Source organism: Diadema antillarum, unplaced genomic scaffold (genome assembly GCF_040938485.1).
Source record: "Diadema antillarum isolate AM-2024a unplaced genomic scaffold, OU_Dant_1.0 seq00001769_RagTag, whole genome shotgun sequence".
In the NCBI taxonomy this organism is placed as follows: Eukaryota; Metazoa; Echinodermata; class Echinoidea; order Diadematoida; family Diadematidae; genus Diadema; species Diadema antillarum.
This window is the reverse complement of record NW_027272450.1, coordinates 28962-50514: the sequence shown is the minus strand read 5'-3', so window position 1 is coordinate 50514 and position 21553 is coordinate 28962. Positions and strand designations below refer to the sequence as shown.

General features: G+C 38.0%; 1 protein-coding gene across 1 annotated transcript in view; it reads right to left on the bottom strand.

The window, feature by feature from the left end:
- LOC139712173 (uncharacterized) overlaps positions 1-20821 on the bottom strand; it is a 32549-nt gene extending 11728 nt beyond the window's left edge. The window contains exons 1-9 of the mRNA XM_071624013.1: positions 20713-20821; positions 16432-16512; positions 9889-9977; positions 8616-8808; positions 7300-7628; positions 6369-6515; positions 4643-4769; positions 4122-4354; positions 3490-3690 (exon numbers count right to left, since the gene is read on the bottom strand). Of these exons, the coding sequence (XP_071480114.1) occupies positions 3490-3690; positions 4122-4354; positions 4643-4769; positions 6369-6515; positions 7300-7628; positions 8616-8808; positions 9889-9977; positions 16432-16512; positions 20713-20821 (1509 nt within the window). The remainder of the gene's footprint in view (positions 1-3489; positions 3691-4121; positions 4355-4642; positions 4770-6368; positions 6516-7299; positions 7629-8615; positions 8809-9888; positions 9978-16431; positions 16513-20712) is intronic.
- Between the last annotated feature and the right edge of the window lie 732 nt (positions 20822-21553).

Below are 21553 nucleotides of genomic sequence, written 5' to 3'. Positions count from 1 at the left end.
TTTCGATTTTGATACAATTTTGTCTGTTGCGCTATCTTAAACCGTCTAAGGTTTTTATGGACATATTTTTAAAACCATTGATATTCTACTCTCCGAAAAAGAGTGGAAGTTTTTACTTTTGATGTGAGGAGTGAATAACAGAAAACGGTGAATTTAAAGTGAAATTGGAATGACTTTTGAGTGAAAATGTTCATTTTCACTCATTTTAGAGTGACCTTAGGCAGGGCCCCACACTAACTTTTATTTCTGGTGGCCCAAAGGCAAATATCCGACCTTTTTCGGTGGCCCGATCAGGCAACCAAATTCTTCATTTCTGACATTTTGGTGGCCCGACGTGCGTTTTTGGTGGCCCTGGGCCACCGGACCACCGTTAGTGTCGAGCCCTGCCTTAGGGATCACTCGTCACTCTTCGAGTGATCCCCGAGGTCACTCTAAAATGAATGAAAATGAACATTTTCACTCTCGAGAGATCCTTATATCTAATATGGGAAAGCATCTACCAATGGCATAAGACGAATCAGACATTATTACACAATACATCATCATTCACGTTTCTACAACAGCAGAGTAACATACAAGTAAAAACGCATATCTTTGATACAGAAGCATTTCTTTTTTATCAAAGATTGGGCCTTACCCAAACACTGGAATGAGCTCCACCCCCCCCCCCCCCCCAAAAAAAAAAGACCCTCAATATGGTTTTCACTAGTACAATATCGTTCGGATGTATAGAAACATGTAATAGACAGCAATATAAGAAGATCAAAAAATATATCAAATTATAAGTTACCCTGGTTACAGTGTATAAGTTGAGATTTAACTTTCACGCAACACACTAAAGGTATTGTTTACCATTGGGAGAGATAACACATTCGATTTATATGTGCAGGTTAGTTGTATCACAAAACATTCTACCATGTAAAAAAATTACAATAAAGCCTAAAACATACGGAGATAACACCATTTCTTATCAAGAAACCATAACCATGATAACCGTTAACAATTTAGTATATAAAAAAACATTCTTATCAGATCTATTTAGTATATCTAACAATATTTAGCATTAAATATACTGATTTAAGTTTGTACATTAGTTGTTCTATCCCTAACTCACAGGTTAGAACTAGTTTGTGGAATGATCTAAAGCTGGGTTTTTGTTTTACGTGCACTAATGGTAAATAATGCCTTGAACGACAACCTTGATTAATTACCGAGTGTGGATACTCTTTTTATCGCTAAATATTACACATTGGCAAAATTTGTGCCAAATTCCAAGCTCCTATCTCTTTTTGGAAATTACTTTCTGTTCAATCTTATCTGCCTTAGAAACAAAACAATTCTTCAGTTCTTCTTTAAAATTTATCACAATACACAGCAAAGTGGTATCAACTTTTATGAAGTTTTGCTCTGAAAAGTAAGCACGATCTTGGATGTGACCCTCTGTGACGTCTTTGGGAACAGATGCATGCAAACATATATTATGTAAAATTGGATTTCAAGTTTGAGACATTATAACTCCTCAACCAAATACAATACTGACCCCTAATTTCTCAAAATATTGATTATATTATGGGAAAGATGTTAATTTCTGCATGGTTTTCATAGCATTTTTGATTTTATCTTTTTTTTTACTTTTTAGAGAAATATTCATGGGGCATTCTGAAAAATGTCTCCATAAAAACCTAAGATGGTTTGGAATACCATCAAAATGTTCAGAATATATAAAAACCATATAAATAGACAGCAAAACAGACAAAATTGTATCAAAATCAAAATGATACATTTTCTTTGGCGCAATACACTATGTCAGCTCTGATGGCCTGCAATCTTGAAATTTTTGAGTGATTGATCCTAATTTTGTTTTAAACTTTCTATAGCAAGGTTAGTGTTTCAAGCTTCTACCTCTATTCAATATTTGAAAGATGTTTTTGCTTCATCTCATCTGCTTCAGAACAATCTACTTTGAAATAATAGCAATCAGCGTCACCTGAGCTACCACTTGGTATGAAAAGTTAGTTTACAGGCACAAACCCTTGTTTGTCAAAGAAAAAGTCTGCGTTTGCCAAGACTACTACACGCACCACTGGCGCTGCTGAAGGCGCCAGTGCCAGTGGTGCATATAGTAGTCTTGGCGCGAGCAGGCTTTTTTCACGACCAACAAGGTCTTGTCACAACTAAAGTGGCCATTTTTACATAGTGAGTTTTCAAGTTTGAGACATTATTGCTCCTGAACCAAAAATGGTACTGACCCCTAATTTTCTCCAAATATTAACTATATGTCAAGCAAAATTTTTGAAACGTTTCAAGATAATCCTTCAGTCTTTCTTTGATTTATGCTGAATCAAGCATTTTCATGATTTTCCTTTTTTCAGAAAAGTATCAAAAAATGAGTGTGTTTTCCTTAAAATCTCAATCCAATTATCATAAAAACCCACAAAAATGGTATCAACTTGTAGACAATTTTATTCTCTTTCATATGACATCAAATTTGTTGAAGTCTGATGTTTCAATCAAATTCTATCTTGCAAATAACAAATTCAGTAAATATGGCGGCCATCTTGGACGCCATCTTGGATTTGGAGGCTTTCGCAACAAATTTTTTGAGGTAGACCAGTGGAATGTTGTTTGTTACAATAAAAACTTGAAAATAAGCATGGTCTACTTAGTTTGTAGAGAGAGTGCAACTCACTCGTTAAGGAAGCGACTTATTGGGGTTTGGCCCTCCGGTTAAACAAGCACAACTACATTCTACAAGGATGTTTGTTTGCTTGTTTGTTTGCTTGTTTTGTTGCAGAAAAAAAGGAAACAACAATCTTTCCAACCATCGAGAAATTCCCTATTGAAAAAGGCACAAGAAAGTAAAAGGTTCGCAGGCAAAATTCAATCATGTGCCTATGACTAACCATGACTAATCATGTCTGCTAATGTATCCAAACATGTATGCTTTTCTAACTTAGTAAACTTGCTAGTCATTGTTATCCAAGACACTTTCTAAATCTGTTCTGTCCATACTAGAAAATAATTTGCATTTACATTCAAGTCTATGCATATCTTTTTTTATCCTCTCTGATATCTGCACACTACAACAACACATCAAAATGCATTCTTCAAGAGAGAAAGTATGGGGAAAAAAAAGGTAGGAAGTCTTGTGCAACTATTGGTTCTCTGAGTACCTAAGCATTGACCATGTGGCATACATAACCATTTACTGTAAATCAAAAAAAAATTCTGCATGCATGAAACTCATGTGAATTTGGCAAGGAGGCCAGATTTACCAGAAATAAAATGCAAACAAAAGGTTTTTGTCTACACAATGCATTCACTGCCAGTGACAATTTGCTTGAAGTTTTGTGCTGAGAGAAAAGGCCGTCAGCTCCAATTTGCGAAAGTTTCATGCTGCAAATATTTCTGGTTTTACAGTACCATTCTGTGCTTTTTCAGAAAAAAAGCTTTATGTCAAACGGGACGATACAGGTGACGACCTCTCACCTCTGGGTTGGCCTTCAGCTCCTCGTAGTCAGCACGCATCTTCTCCAGCTGCTTCTTCTTCTCCGTGAGCTCCTCCTCCAGAGACTCCTGTACCTGGAGCTGTCTGTTGGCTGACTCCAGGAGCTTCTCAGACTCCTTGGCTAGTCTCTCCTCCAGCTGTTTGATCAGCTTGCTGTTGGACTTGTTGGCCGACTGGAGTTTCTGTTGGGGTTTGGACGGAAGCATCACACGTTACACAGGGATACATGGCATTATTGCTCTATTCTCCATAAGGCAAATACAGGCACATAACAGAGCAAATGTCAAAATCATGCGACACTGCGGAATCATCTACACACTCTTTCATGTGCTGGGGTGTCTGGATTTCAAGTGGAGATATCACGGGTGTGTGAAAGACTAAGTAGCAAATCTCATATGACTTTTACCATCTTTTGTTTTAGTTGAGGGTGAAGATCAACCCTAACCCTTTCAAAGCCTTTTGATCTACGTAAACTCAGTCAAATATAATTTGATCTGCATAACCCATTAATACCATTTAATGAAATACAGTATTTTGACCATAAGCTGATGCACAGTTTCCATACACACCAAATTTTGGTATCTCAGGTAAAGGATGGTCAGTGGTTTAATACCTTGATCTCATGCTCGTAGGTCTCCTTGCTGCTTAAAATGGTCGACTCTGACGTCTGTCTGCTCTCCAGCAGCTCTGAGTTGAGTCTTGACACCTCCTCCTCCAAGATCCCCGCCTTATCACGGTAGGCCTCAAGCTGGGCGATCTGTGCCGACTTCTCCGCTAGCTGGGATTCCAGCTCGCGGATCTTCTTTCGCGCCTCTGCTTTCTGTCGCTCGACATCTTCATTTAGCCCTAGTCATTACCAAGGGGAAAAAAGACGCAGAGATACACTCAAGTACAGAGATAACAGAATCCTTATGATTATTTCACATTTCAGGTGTCATTTTACATCTTCACTTTACATTTCTTGAAAACATTTTGCCTTATGCTACTAATTTCTACAATGCATTCAGCAAAATAAGCACAGTCACATCGCTAAAAGGTAAAGCTTTGAATTAAATTTTTATGTTTCCACTTGACACACAAAATACATGGCGTATACAGTATGTCGTCTGGCATGGAGTAGGTGTAAATTTTTACCTGCTGTGAGGTTCTTTGCTTCGGCTTGGCTGGCCGACAACGCTTCGAGTTCCTTGGTCTTGCTGGCTATCTCTGCCTCAAGTTTTATTACCTGCTTCTGAAGCTGTTGGCGCTCCTGTTCAGATTGCTGTAAATCCAAGAACATACAGGAGAAAGACTTTTTGAGATGCAGTGAAGAAGTAGTCGTGCCAAAACATGCGAGCTCTGTGCAAATCCTTTTTTTTGTGTGTGTGCGTGTGTGGCTTTACAGCAAAGCCTACTTTGCATTTTCTTCATGAATTTCGGAAAGTTACCATTCCACACTGACCAAAGTATCATTTCTGGTAAAAGATATACTTCTGTGCTTTTGATTTCAAGTGATGTCAGGTCAGAAACACGTTATCATTATTATCACCTTTTATTTTTTTTCTATCATCACAGGTATGTCCACTCTCCTAGTTTACTTCTGTTTTATTTTTGCCACTGCAAGTCTTGACATCCATTACTACAATTTGGCCAATTAACATATGATCACAGAGTACCATGCAGAAATACTACTTTATGCACATCTACATGTCACATACTTATTTCTAATATGGAATGCAGGGTACTCAAATTCCATGAAATAATGAGTGGCATCTTGGCAGGTTTCCCCAATATGTAATGGTGCAATTTAAAATGTATCATCCCCTACATTGGATCCATGGGAGACATTGGGGACTTTACACAACTTTCATCAACTGGTTGAGGCATCATATTAACGCAGTTTCCACAGGTTGGGGGACAGGACTTGCATGGTTCGATGAACAAACTGTTATGTGCAAGTGGGGCAAAGTGGCTCGTGGAAAGGCACATTGGGTCAGTACCACTGCACATAGAGGATTGTTGAGAAGACTCCCACATGGCATTGAGTGCTTTGTTCCACAGGACAATGACAGGATTAAGGTGAGTAGGCTTCTCTATCCCAGATGACTCAAATGCTGAGATGGGGTTCATGTTTTGTGGCAATTCCTGGTTTCAAAGGATTTAGGCTTCCTCTGCCTCTCACTGGCACATGTGGTCCCCATTGAGTGCGTACCAAGAATTACTGGAGAGAGCCCTTTTGCTTAGTTTGATCCCCCTAAAAATCCAATGAAGATACCATGTCTAAGGTGTCAGGAAGAGCAGTAGATCTGAAGGAAATAAAGCAGCTTTAAAAGCCCAGTCGGGGACATACCCTTTGTTATGAGAACACAAAAGATTTACCCATACTTTTCCTCACTGGTGTTAAAAGTCAGGACTAACACTCCCTGTAGGCCTACACGTGGCAAATACATTGTATGCAATGACTTTAGGTTGACAAATAAACATATCTCAGGCTGAAACAGTCAGTTACACGTGTATGCACACCTAATGATGGCACTAATTTTCCTGTTGACTGAGCATGCTGTCACACACACAGAAATATATGCATTTGAGTACACATGCGCACACACACACATATATACACAAACACATCTACATACAAGAACACAAACACACACACACAAACACATTCACACCCACAAATATACAAAGATACAAAAACACCCATTCTTGCATACGCATCATTATACAAATACACCCAGCACATACACACAGCACATAAACCCACACAAAATAGATACAGCAGGCATAATACTCTGTTAGTCGGGTCTCATTCACACCACAAATCATATGAGGGCTCGATTCCCACCTCCCCTCCCCCCACATTCCTCCTCCTCCTCACCTTCAGTGATTTGGACTCCCGCCTCCGGACCTGCTCCTGGTGCAGGGCCTCCTTCTTGTGCCTGGAGCAGTCCTCCTTCAGCTTTCCCACCTCCTCCTTCAACTGCTCCACCTCCTTCTCATAGTCAGTCACGCCGCTCAGCTGTCTCTGCCGGAGAAAAAAAAGGAAAAGAAAAAGAAAATAGACGAACAATTCATCAGGGGAAAAGGAAGTGTTTCAATCTACATGTTAAAATACTGCAAAGAGAGCCCATCTCACTTGAGGCTGCATTCTTGAGGGTAAGAGAACAAGAAAGAGGGAGAGAGAGAGAGAGAGAGAGAGAGGGAGAGAGAGAGAGTAGAGATCTAGCGTGAGGGCATTTCCCTTTGTGCAAGTTTTGCAAAATAGAATTACATCACAGGACAAGACTAGGATTTACAGTGAATGAAGAGAAGAGGAAAAGCTTCAAGTGCATACAACAAGAAATATTGAAATGATGCCATTGCAGTGGCATGGAATGAATCATTTTATAACAAACTTGCCAGCCTAAAAGCCAAAATACAAAGCATATTGAAGATGAAAATAACTTGCTTTTCGATGCTAGCAATTTTGCTAGCATCAAGCAAGCAATAAGCTTGGCACCTTGGGTGTTGGGGGGGGGGGGGGTTAAATAGGAAGGTGACATAAATATGGTCTGTGTATGAGACTAGGTGATTACACATGAAAATAACACTAGGACCTTAACAACACTTATGAGATACATATTTCACATCAATATTTTTGTTTTTTCGTTTATGAAAAATATGAAATTTGTCCTACATAATGAGAAACCAAAGCTGAAAGAAAATGAAAAATCACCAACAAACAAGAAACACATTGTCATTGACTGTACAAAGTACAAACTGACTGGAGTTTTATAGGACTCCACCGAATCTTCTACATCCATACTCACTTGCTCATCTCGTAGTTGTTTGATCATCTGATTAGCATCCTCCAGCTGCTGTCTAAGCCCCGCCTCATTGTTGTTAGTCCCACCCTTGGGGTCGGCCCCGTCTCCTCCCAGGATGTGGTAGGAGTCGAGGGCGTCACCTCCCCGGTCCAGGTGGCCGTTCTGCTGCTGCTGCTCCTGCTGTCGCCGCTGCATCTCCTGCAGGGCCTCCTCCGCCATGAGTTGCTTCTCCCTCGCCTCTGCCATCTGGGTCTGGACCTGCTCTAGGGCATTGATGAGTTGCTCGAGTCGCTTTGAGATGCTTGGGGACGGAGTCGATGGGATGCTCGTACCTGCGGTTGCAATGAGAGAAGCGTTTAGGCTTGATCAACAGATTCATAAACAGCAGCAATGAAAATGACGCTGATGACAATGACGTTAATGATATTGATGATGCATCTAATAGACTGTGAGATGACATTGATAATGACGATTGAGTAGTAAAAGCAACAAAGTTGCATCTTACTGATCTGTTTGTCTCAACCTCACACCCTTCTTCCATTCCTTGAAATCCTTCCTCATTTTCTTTTTAATTCAGTTTCATATTAATCATTCGTATGTCAATTACTAGTCACTGCTTCAAAAAAGTACCATATCATATAGCCCACATACTAGTGAGATAGTGTGAAGCCTGTATCTGCATCTGATCTCTTCATCTGCTTGTACTGGCTCAAATGTGACACTCACTGACCACAAGTGGTATTGCATGTGTGTGTGTGGTTTTTTTTTAGCAGCAATGTTTTCTTGATGTTGCAGCCTGCAACGATTATGTAACTATACATGTTGTACTTCATTTTGCCATGCACAAATAATAAATCAACTCAACTAAACTCAACTCAACTCACATCTCAACCCTCCGCACCTGTTCTCATTTCAACTCAACTCAATTCAACGCACCTCATTCCCATCCCACTCTCACCCAACTCATCGCAATGCCATCCCCTCCATTCCACTTTGCTCCACTCCACACAACTCAACTCAACTCAACTCAACTCAACTCAACTCAACTCAACTCAACTCAACTCAACTCAACTCAACTCAACTCAACTCAACTCAACTCTACTCTACTCTACTCTACTCTACTCTACTCTACTCTACTCTACTCTACTCTACTCTACTCTACTCTACTCTACTCTACTCTACTCTACTCTACTCTACGCTACTCTACTCTACTCTACTCTACTCTACTCTACTCTACTCTACTCTACTCTACTCTACTCTACTCAACTCAACTCAACTCAACTCAACTCAACTCAACTCAAATTGGAGACAAGGCTTACCGTTTGCCGCTGCCTCCAGCTCCAGGATCCTGGCCTCCTGGTCATTGATGATGTCCTGGAGGTTCTCTACCAGCTGCCGCTTCTCCTGCATGTGCAGCTCGTGGGACTTGCGCAGGATCTTGATCTGTTGCCACTTGCTGGCCTTCTCCTTCTCATAGCTGGATCGGTACTTTTGGGAGCTCTCTCTGAAATTCTGGGCGGGCCAAAGTTTAGGGTAATGGGATGAGTTTGGGTTTTATTTTGATGCCACTTGCTCACATTTGCAGATGAAAAAAAAAAATGACAAACAAACAAACCAAATGAAAAAAACAAAAGTTGTAAAATGTGAGTTAGGGATAAAAATAATCAACATTAAAATGTTAATCACTATAATCTTTTACATACTGTTAAATATACAAAATGAGAACAAAATTATTAAAAACTGTTCCTAGAGCAAATTGTTGCTGTAATGGTTTATTTAGAAAATTAGTGGTATCTCCTTCAATTTGTGACTTTATTGCAAAAATTTTGTATGGTAGGGTGTTTTGTGATACAACTGAACTATACATATGCATCAAATGTGATAATTAAAAAAAATTGTATCACTGCTCCCAATGTTAAAGAATGGCTTTGAAGTGATCACCACGGAGAAGTGTATTGTTCATTACAAGAAAATGACTACAGGACCAATAGCTTTACAGTCCTTCAGAAGGACAATCCAGTAGGTGATTGATTTAGAAATGTTGGTGATTTGATCAGACATACACATGTGTAAACCATGTGAGAGTCAAACATAACAACCAGATTGCAACAGAGGGATATCTTTGCCTACAAAGGAAATAGAATCGATATCCAACTTGTTGGCTTTCAATTCACTTTGTAATCACATTGTAATCACTTTGTAAAATCACTTTGTACTGATACACACTCAGCTCCACAGGCCGGCAACATAACTAACATAGGGAAATGATGAATGATTCTAGTTCTGAGCATTGAACATACACCTTCAAGTGAAACCTATTCATGTTAATCATACAAGGGGAACAACACAATGCATTGCTTTTATAAATATAACCCTTAAATACAATGTAGAATACCACAAGACAGTAACATGAACACATGACACACAGCAGATATTTCTGGTGACTAATTCCTACAGCAGTCATTGCATTACATGAAATGGGGATGAATGTCTGTAGTACACAAAAGAATCATTTCACATCAGTACCACTGTGGGAAAAACAACTCCTCATATACACTGTTGTATCTACCTCTCTCTTTCGTATTGTCTCACCTTGACTTTGAGTAAGAGCTCGTCACGCTGCAAGTGAACCTCTTCTAGTTCTCTGCGTAGGGCGTGCACGTTTGCCGCCGACACCATTGCTGCAAGATTTGGAGTGCAGACGAAATCAAGAAACATTGGCACTGACTTTCTTTACTATGTTGCTAAACCGACATTAGAACACTACACATTATTGAGTACTATACTAAGAGAGTTTTAGAGACTTGCAGTTTGCGTTTTAGTAGGTCGCTACGGGATGTCAACTTGGCCAGACAAGCTAGCTGCCTTGAAAAGAGGTTATTGGCATTGATACGGAATATGATCATTTCAAACATGCCCTCCACAGGTGTCTGAATCAACAAAAGGGATTGGGCTCTGCATGTGGTCTGAATAAACATGGCACAGGTTTCACTTTTGACAGTTCAGCCATGCATTGAAAAGTCAGGAATGAATAATACACCGCCATTCTTTCAGCAGAACAAATGTTGCTAGGAATCTTCTCAAAACATCATCACCAGAGAACAATCCCAGCCACATGTGAGTACATTCTCAGTGATATTTCTAAAATTATAACAAAATTGACTCTCTCTTTCAAGTGAGGGATAGGCTTACACATAAAACATTATAATTGTCAATGTGTGAACAAACAGATCAATTTACATTTGTACCACCACAAACCAAAGACACAAATCTTCTAGGGTATGGCAAATAGGCTTGTTCAAACAAAAAGACATAATTCATTCTATTGATTTGCACTTTACATTTTGATGAAGATCTTTGGTGAATTATTATTTTCAAATAAGCTCGCTACTTTGATGATTATCTTTTAGTGGCTGCTTGCTGGAAACTTTAGGTCCAAGTTCAATTTTGGAAAGCTACTGGAGAAAATTAAGACTCCCAAAATCAAATGTAATGTAGAAGCAGAAACATTAATAAAAGGGAGGCGACAGCCTTTTTTCGCATGATGAAACTTTAGCAAATTGCCACTGGCATGCAATACATTGCATAGACAAAGACTTTGCATGCATTTTACCTATGTTTATCTTCAAGAAAGTTTCATGCACACAAAAATTTCTGGTTTTATAATATACTGCATCTATGCAGGCAAGGTTGAGAAAGCCAGTACATAGCACAATTTCAACAATTATATTGACAGGATTGTTTCTTCAGTTTTGCTTTCAGATTCCTTGTTTTATGAATTTTTGCATGCTTGTTTTGGTAGTTAAGGGCATGAATAGTCAGGAAAAGATTCTTTAATTTGCATCTCTTATTCTGTTTCAATTTAGTACAAACTGGTAGGCCTACATAGTTGTGAGAGAAAACATAAAAAAATTACCTGATTATTTGATTAAAAAAACCCCCAAAGCATTATTTTCAGTTACTATATAGCTAGTAAAATACCACTTAATAGCCAAGAGCAGTCTTAGAGCTGAGCAGAATGACCACATTTTATTAGGTATGAATTGACCTTGATCTAAGGAACTCAGTGTGAAAGAGGTAGTGGTACAGTTAAAAGGACCACTGTGAAAGCAGCACTGCAAGATAACGCTCAGTTTCTGATCGATCTGCTACTTCTGATAGCAAGACAACTTTAAATGCAGTATTTTAAATGTTGATATTAGACTACAGTCAGACATCAAATGTAAAACGTGACAACTATTATGATTTGTGATCATAGATTCTGTGGCAAACTCATAACCAATCAAGATAGAATATTGCATAAAATGAAAAAAATTATAATTTGTGATAAACGAATTGGAGTACACACTTTTATATTTCCTAAGTATTATTGATGTGGGTGAATAATTTTACCTACATGTAGTAATAAATAGTGGTCAATAATGGCATATCTTTGAGTCCATGAGCTGGATAAGCACCAAGAAATGTTTCATAAAGGTCCCTTATACATGTAAGAACTTCTGTACTTTTAATAGAACACAGAAAGTGTATGCACACAAACATACAGTACACAAAGCAAGAGTAGAGTGCTCATCCTCACAGGTGCATTACACAATAGATGAAGTAAAACACTATTGGATTGCCTGGAATTTGGCCATTAGTCAGGAACAGCAACAACACAAAAATAAAATCAATCAATAAAATCAATAAGCACTTCAAAACCCTCCATCAATCCAGATGGTCTGACAGTGGAATTACAAGTGCAGCATTGATCTGTGGAATTCACAATACACAGGTGCTTTGTTAAAATTCAATAAGTTCAGTAAAGGCATCAGATTAAAGCAAAACCAACTCTTAGGAAAACAATACACACTTAATAAACACAAACACACACACACACACACACACACACACATTTTAGAAGTAACAGTACTTGAAAGCCTATCTACTGGAGATCTATGGTAATACTCCTGAAAGAACACCCCCCCCCCTTCTCATACATACAAATTATTGATATCTGAAACATAAAATTGGTTATTTACCTCTGGGAAACAACGACAACCCCTTACACACACACACACACACACACACACACAAAAGAAAACATAATGTACACACAGGTACAGAAGTACCATATGACAGCACGTAATATTCTTAACAATTTATATTTCAGTTGTTATTCACACGTGCACGCAGGAAAATGTGGGAAAGAAATAAAAGAACAACATACATGAGAATTCCTTCATCTTGCTGACTGCCACTACTTTTTCAATTCCTTAAGATTTGAGGAAGAAATTGGGATAAAAGACTTGTTCAGAACATCAGATCCTACATGGAGAGTGATTTTCCTGTATTGTATGTAACCCTTCTGGAGTTTTAACTGTGCTGTCATTACAGTTGTATTTCCCATTGTCCAAAGTTGCCTTGTACTATGTGACCACAATTTGAACCCAAATGCAGTTCCACTTGACTGGGCAAGTGTGAAAATGCCACTCCAAGATCCTGTTTTGTTTTGTTTTGTTTTTACTTAAAGCAACTGTGTCGAGAGCCCCAGACAACAAGCGGTGTGATTGCTCAAGAGCCGCATTCAAAGGGGGAAAAAAAAAAAAAAACCTTTTTTTTTCAATAAAAACAGCACAACACTTGTGAATACAGAGAATACAATATGTTTCAAATACATTCATTTTTATGAAGAATGAGCTTATCATTTTGTGTCCGAGTAGCAGTGCAGTACTGGGGAGCTGCTAGCTCTCATGAAATCTTGAAATCTTGAAAATCTTGAAAAGTGATAATAAAAGTACATTTAAAAAAATCAAACAAATTAATAACAATGCATTCCCATATGTCTAAAATTGAAGGCTCTGTTCACAATTCAAAGCATGCATTTAATACACATTATAATCAAACATTCCACTATACAGTTGAATTTCTGCTCAGTGTACATGACCCATATGCTCACCCATTCAATCGTTGTGCATTTTCAGAAACAGTGTATTTGTTTACTACAACTTCTCCTTTATTCTGCTAACTGATAAAAATGAACAATCCAGTATAACCCCAAACAAGACCCTTTAAAAACTGTGTATGCTCAAAGTACACAAAATGCACAAATAGTGATAATAAAAGTTCATTTAAAAAATCAAACAAATTAATAACAATGCATTCCCATATGTCTAAAATTGAAGGCTCTGTTTGTGTTTTTAAGGAAAGTCATTCTAAAAAAGAGTATATTTTACCCTTATTGAGTGCTGGAATGCTGGAGTACACATGCCAAAATACAAACCACAATTTAGCATTTTATATGATGGGACAGTTCTCAATCTAGAGTTCAAAGGCTTCATAAGATTGGGAAGATAGTGTAAATTAACATTCCATACCTCAGATGAGTGGTCATGTGATTAACTGACTTAGCCTTGGTACCAGACTCTATGCACTTGAATATCTATACATGTACCTCCCCTCTTTTTAGTCTGCATAGCATGAAACAGCTGAACTGGGGGGTAAAAACATTCATCTCAAAAATAAAATTTGACCTGGTATCCTTTCAGATATTTGCTAGTGCTCTATTTATATCATAGGTGAAACTATTTTCCAGCTGAAATTTGATAAAGATGAAATATCAAACAAACACTACGGTGAAATTATAGTTTTGTATCACAATTGGGCATAAAAGAGAAAAGCTACATAATTTGAAGTTTCATATGTTTTCATAAAACAGTGATATCAGCAACCATTTGAATATTGTTTAATATTGGATGGGGGATTTGATGTGACCTCACAAATAATGATACAATGGTTTTGTTTGGCAATCCAGCGAATACCTCTGTCATAGCTACAATGTGTATTATTGCAACTCTACGATGAATTGATGTGCAGGATACAGTTTAGTTGGTGCATTATTTCATTTCCGAAGAAAGTTGGAACAAAGATTCATTGTATGCAAGCCAAAGGGCAACTTGTGAGGTCATGATTCTATCAGCTCATCTAATTACCATGGTTATAATTGTGCCCAATATCAGAATGTTTCATGAAATCAAGTAGGTACAATCGTGTAACTCATATGTGCCTCGTAGGGATTCCGTACATAACTACAATGTACATTCCTCTCTGTATTTAATACTTCCACTGTTTCGGTTGTTTGAACTACATAAACATCTGATGTGAAATTAACCAGGGGTCCATTTCATGAAGTCAGCACATAAAAGTCTGTACATAAATCTCAGAATGGCCATAGTCGCTCATCATGTAGCTATGAGAGACTTTCAAAGAGAAGTAAAATTCATTTCACGGGGTATCTTATAAGTGTATCTTATATGAGCAAGAAGGTCTCTTATATGACTTTCATGAAATGGACCCCACAACATGGGGTGGCATTACACTTCCAAAATGACAAAAACAATCCAGAGACTGGGGACGAGGCTAGATCTGACAGCTGGTGAAAATGTGACAAGCCACATGTCGACTACATGCATGCATGCCTGATCATTAGGAACTAACAAGGCTTGCCAGCATACAAACACTCTTAATTGCTGTATACAGCAGCAGACAAAGCATCACAACCATACAGCAACTTGCCAGGCCAGGTGCATGAGTTATAAAATATGTGAACAGGGTATTTCTCTCTGTATCGTAGAACCATTGGTATCATCTGCTTACATAAGGGGTTAGCTAATCTTTTTTTTCCAGCCCTGTTCACATCAATAATATAACACATTTTTAAATATTAATCACATAAATGTAATGAACAATATACTGTTTGATAACTCGCAGACTTTAACAATAAAGTTTTCCTCAATAATCATTGGATTTCATATGTGGGTATAGATTATCAATGGGCATTTATGAATATGTTGTTCAAAATGTAAATGACATACAGCTGTACATTTTGGCTCATTTGTTTTCAAAATCCCAACAGTGATTTGGAAGTGATATTATAGCTATAGAAGACCTCTTTAATGCTAACACTGCTCAAAAGACAAGGTAACAGTTTCCGTCACGGTTCCCTCACAGTCCCGAAATTATGACGTCCACAAATTGACAGTCCAGACCTCCTTGACGGTTAGACGGTATAACATATCCCCAGCTGATATTTCTTTCACTAAGATTCTTCTCATACCAAGGACTTTCATCAATGATGCACTGTTGGATGAATTCCTTTCCTCTCATCCCCGAGTTGTGCGTACACAGTCTCACACATGTATACAAGTGCACACACAAATTCTTTTGTGTTACATGGTATATAAACATATGCACTCATACACCATAAATCACACACATGTACAGTATGTTTACACCTTTAACACATCATACACATGTACACACAGGCACAAACATACAGATCTCCGAAAACCCTCACTTTCACGTTTGCTGAATATCATACATATTCTCGCAATGTTGTATACGTCCAGGTTGCATGACCCTGGATCTGGCCATTATATTAATATGGCAAGCACAAAAAGAACATACCAATCAGGCATATTCTGGTGTGAGATTCATATTGTTGCTATCAAATGCAAATCACATTCAATATCAAAATAATTTATAAATTCTTTTGTTTAAAATACAAGTATACACACAAATATGAACTCATGAATAGCACTTTCTTCTCCTCTCTTATTCTAATGGAACATGATTAATTTCCATACTGCAACTACAAAAAGTGTACTTGTACTGTGTATGCTTTGCCCAACCATGTACATAAGTACAATGTATGTGTCCTCTGCAATATCTCACTATTCCACTATAGTGTGAAATCAATTAACTGCAGCAAAACTGAAGGGGAAAAATACAATCATGCATTCAATTTACCATGTATATAGGCAACTTATTCTGGACTTCATACAATGTACATTGGCATGCTAAGGTACTTATCATATAAAAGAATGCTTTCAAGAACACACATAGAAATATTTGGTTTGTAGTGAGAGCTATATAACAGAGACTCCTAGAGCAACACTGTAGCAATGGCAGGCAGAAAACAAGTGTGGCTGCTCACATCTGCCAAGAATTCTTCATCATGCCAGTTCTAGTCAAACAGCACCATAATTGGCATAAAATCCCCTTGTAGAGATACTATCCTCATTATACACTCATCCAGCCACACAAAAACATTCACTGACCACAAAAAGAGAGAGAGAAAAAGGAGGAGAATCCCACCTTTTTTGCCTCCGACATCGCCATCTGCCGAGTCCTCGCTCCCATCGCTGCTATTTCCGTCCTCGTCTCTAAGGAGGTCACCTGACGCACGGGGAGAGAGTAAGCGAGAGGGGAGACAGCATCTGATTATAATCTCATCTATGTAAATGAAGCACCCTGGACGTGCGTCATCCCTCAGACTCTCATGGTCGAAATCCCCGGGAGCAGTAGACGTCTCCTTGACAAATACTTCATTACTCCATTACTCTGGATCCACTTCCACCTTCAAATTCCTAGATATCTTCTGATCGCTTGAAGTAAACAGTTTGGAATATCCCGGGGAATTGATGTTTGCTCAGCATCCCATAAACAGCATATATTTCCTACTCGTCTTGATCAGAGAGCTGCTTGGGCGGAATTTTCATGAATAATGCACACCACGCTAGAGCAATTGCGAGCATGCAGCTGCCGTTCAAAGTGAACGCTACGCATTCATCATAATTGGTATCTGTGTATTGATTTGTGGTGCATGGCCATGAACTGCTTGTGATTAATTGTTTAGCTGTTTATTGGCATTATGGGGGATGAAATGCTTCCAAGAACAACAAGAAAGAATGCTGTGAATGCAGTAAAATTGTGCCTCTTCAATCGTACCACAAATTGGACAGGCAGAATAGGATCATCGACATTGGAGAATTACTGGGAGATAATAGAACTTGTTCATTAGTATTATGATCTTCTGGGTATCTAATGTGCCAGACTAGAGGGGAGAGGATATATATTTTATAATGTACTTAAATGATCACTTTATACTATGAGATTAGATGGAGTACCTCATATCTGAGTACTACACGTTGTACTAAACTCTTGCCTTGTTTTACTGTTTACAACATTAGAGTAGTGCATGTATGTTGCACTGATGTATGTTGTGTCTTTTTTTCTGCCTCAAAAGCATTTATTTTGGCTCTATTGACATCAGAATCAACGTAAACCTCATCTTATTCAATCTGCAATCATTTTTTTTTAACGGTACAGCAAGAGCATATTTGGTGATCATACATCAATCTATTTCTCTCATAAATATCTGAAAATTTTTGTTAAAAAATCACTTTTCCTTGTTTAATCATAGAAGTGTTATAGTATAGAGTATACAAGAAGGTATTTCACATCTACTTTAGAGAAAGTACTGATACAAAATAACGTACAGCTGTCCTGCAAAAGTGGATATTTTCAAGTGACTAATTTTTTTTTGCGCTCGGCGGGGTAAGAAGAGTTCTGCATGTTTTTAATTCCACAGAATTAAGACATCAACTACTGGAACATATGGCAAGCACAAATATTCACGAGCTTTTATTTTCGCGCTAGTTTCGGGTTGAACGAAATGCGCGAAAATTGCAACACCACGAGAATTTCCACTTTTACAGTAGTACAAACTGCACAATGGCTCCTTGGGTGGCAGAATGACAACAATACAATTCAGGCAATGAGTCATACATACATAAAATAATTGTAATACTAATCATTTCTTCTTCTTTTTTTTAATTACGTCAGAAGTAGGCAGAAAATCAATAGATACTGTAAACACACTGTACAGCTGTTGCAAATTAGATCATTGAACACTGGCTGCCTAGCTCTGCTGGAATTCTGCTAATGGTTAATCTCCATAGGCGGAAACACAATGCTGAGTATAGATTTTAGGTAATTAGTTTGGTATTAGATAATTTTGCAAATAATTTTGATCTCAATGTCAATTTTTACTTTGATAATCACTCAAAAAAGGCTTTTCTCATGTTTTCTGTGTCTCTTGCCTATTTTTCACTTTTGTTTTTGTTTTTCACTTTTTTATCTTTTATAGAGTAAATTGCCTAATCAAGAGACTAGTAATACTGTTGTTTTGTAATCCTGTCAGACCTAGCACAATACATTGCAGGGCCCTGTTTTATCAAGAGTTAAAATTGATTATATAGTTGATTTCAACTGTAAGTCTATGTCAGCCTGTGTAGTAAGGAAATTTAAAATCGAATCTATCTTTTGATAAAACAGGGCCCTGATCTATCAAAACATTCATTTCTGTTTGGTACTGTGGGAAAATGTCTCTTGAATGTCTTTCAACTTCCCTTGATTGAGTGCCTGTCACTTTCCAAAGGCTGGAACTGAAAATATACATTAGATCTTGTTTGTACGTTGTACTACTTAATCAAAAATCCTCTGATATCATTCATGCTGAGACCATTATTGGATTTGAGATGTGAATTTTCTTCAATTTGTCTTCTTAGCTGCAAATGAAATTTATAAGATTGCAACTGTTGATATGTAAATTAACAGACATGTCAGAAAAAAGAAACCACAGGACTTGAACCTGTCATCTACTGCAGAGGGATACAACTTCAAGAAAATTCACACCTCAACTTTCACCCCTCTGATTAATATTCTCTCTCTTTCACCATTGGATTTTATGCAAAAATTTAGCGCATATTGGATTGCTTTTTATAACTCACATCCGTTTACCATAAATACAGATGGGAGTTTATGACTATAAACATACTCAATCATTCGGATACAAAACATTTTAAAGTACATATTAATTACCAAGGAGTTCCTCCTTGATGAATTACGTTGGCGGTCATACCAGGCTTGACAGTTTCAAGCCTAATGTACATAATATCCAAGAAGAAGGCCAGATCCTGTCTGAAGTCTGGCTGCTCATTCAACCAAAGCACATGTACAAACTTGTACAGGCTTCTTCAGTTTCCACTTATAGCTGCTGAAGGAGCACTCAGAAGAGGGCATCTATTGTTAGCATGATAAAGGAAGGTCTTTGCAGACCGGGAGCGCAAGAAAGTGTCTGGACACAAATGCGGGTCTTTTGGGCTGGGTGTAAATGAAAGTGTTATGAGGCTCCATGGGGAAGGGACCAACAATAGTCCTTTATTCATGACCACAGGCGTGTTTGATGGGCTTGTTACTGTCTATTGAGCTATTCCTGGCAAAACTGCCTCATCTTTCTTCTCTATCTCTCCCTCTCTCTTACTCTTTATCAACTTGCTCTGTGAACCCTGTATAATATGTGTATCTATAAATGGAAGGGACATGGTCCTCTACCATAAATTGCAAATTAACAATTACTGGCAGCAGAATGGGCATAAATACTTTAGTGTGAACTGCCTCCAGGAGTGGTTCTACAAGAATATGATGGCATTTCTGGAATGTGATCACTTTGTTTGTAGTGCCTGCATTTTTCAGTTTCCTAGTAACAGTTGCACATCCTTTCAATACTATAGTGAGTTAATATGATTTTCATGGACACACAGTTATTCTCAGTGACTTACATTGTATCATTTTCTACTTGCTTTTCTGATTCTCTTGATATGAACATACATCAACATATACATTTGTACCTGCACTGTAAAAGCTGTTATTTTTGCGAGGGTTTAATTTTCGTGAATTTTACATATCGCTATTGAGCCGTGAATTTAACAGCAAACAAAATTATTGCAGACAGGCATCAGTGCACTTTTGTTAGTCTTGGCATCAAATCACAAAAACAACATCTCGGTATACACTATATTGTTTTCTTGCCTGCCCTGGTTTAAAGAGTGGGTGTGAATCAATGTACCTGGTAATCAGTAGCAACAGCCCCAGCTTGCACAGCTGGTCGGATAAAGCTATATTAGGGCTAATTACTCTTTTGTTGTACAGATCTACTACATTGGAAATATCCCACGCGTCCAATGAACAAGTTGAAAAATGAGAATGCTAAAGTCTTCTGGATAATGCAAATGTCACAGAAAGAAGTTACCTGCTGTAATTTCACATTATATGAATTTCAGTAACAGTTACTGGTGACACGCTGTTTATCATTTACCTTTCTCTTAAGGTTGAAGTGTGCATGTATTTCCTACGATGGCATACACAAAGAAATCATTACCCTCTCATATTTCAGTCAGAAATTCATGCGACACATTCCCCGTTAATTTCAATTTAATAATTCAGAAATTGGTCATTTGAAAATTCATGCGACACATTCCCCATGAATTTCAATTTAATGATTCAGAAATTGGTCATTTGAATACTCACAACAACAAAAAAGGAAAAAAGACACCATTCACACCCCCAAACTATTCAGTATGAGATTACTTTTCAGGACAGGTCCCCAACCTCTTCAATCAAAGACATGCTAAACAGTTCTTCCCGTGTGGAATATTTCCTTCCCCTTAATAGCAATCTAAATCAAGAGAATCCTGTTTAAGTCAATTTCTCATGTTGCAAGTGTGAATAAGGTTTGATCAGTCATTCACTTACTGTTGTCAAGTCCTAGTTCTTCCATCATGGACTCTGCTCGCGATGGGGTGGGGGAGGGCCTTGTCACCCGCCCCCCTGTGTGGTAGCTTTTTGGTGTCTTGAAGTTCATCATGTAATTGTCTCTCTCCTGGAAAAATCAATGAATAAATTACTGTAAAATGACCCATGTGCACATTTTGTTCTACATTAATCAATGCAAAGTGTGTCGATTGCAGAAGAAAATTGTGCAAACACAAATGGTACAAATGAAGAGTTTGTTCACAAAAACCGATAAGTCCAGATTTGCCAAATGGATATGAACCCGAGCGAGCGGAGTGAGCGAGGGGGAGGGGAGGGTGTGTCCCCCGTCCCCACGGTGAGAACTTTTTGCATTTTGACGTTGCAAATGGTGCAATTTGATGCATGTTTTTGCGCGTTTTATCGACGTGAAACAGTAATTTGCGATTAAAGGTCAAGAAAAATAAAGAGAATAACACACAAAAAATTGCTTCTTTTGACCATAACTTCAAAAATGTACCTTTATACGTAGTGGCCAATATATCATTTTAAAAGGTATTATTTTGTACTTTATGACAGAGACCGTACTTCAAAATCTTCAAAAATGGACTTATCGTTTTTTGCGAACAAACTCTTCAAATGCCACAAGAAAAGCTCACAGAGATACTGAATTCCTTTTAAATCCAACCCAACTGTTGAATATAGTAAATAGAGTCATTTTATTCCCTAATAAATGGGTATATCAGTATTGCAGTCTGTGTGTATGTATGTGTGTTTGTCTGTGTCTGTGTATGTGTATGTGTATACATGTGTGTCTGCATGTGTGTGTGGTGTGTGTTCACAG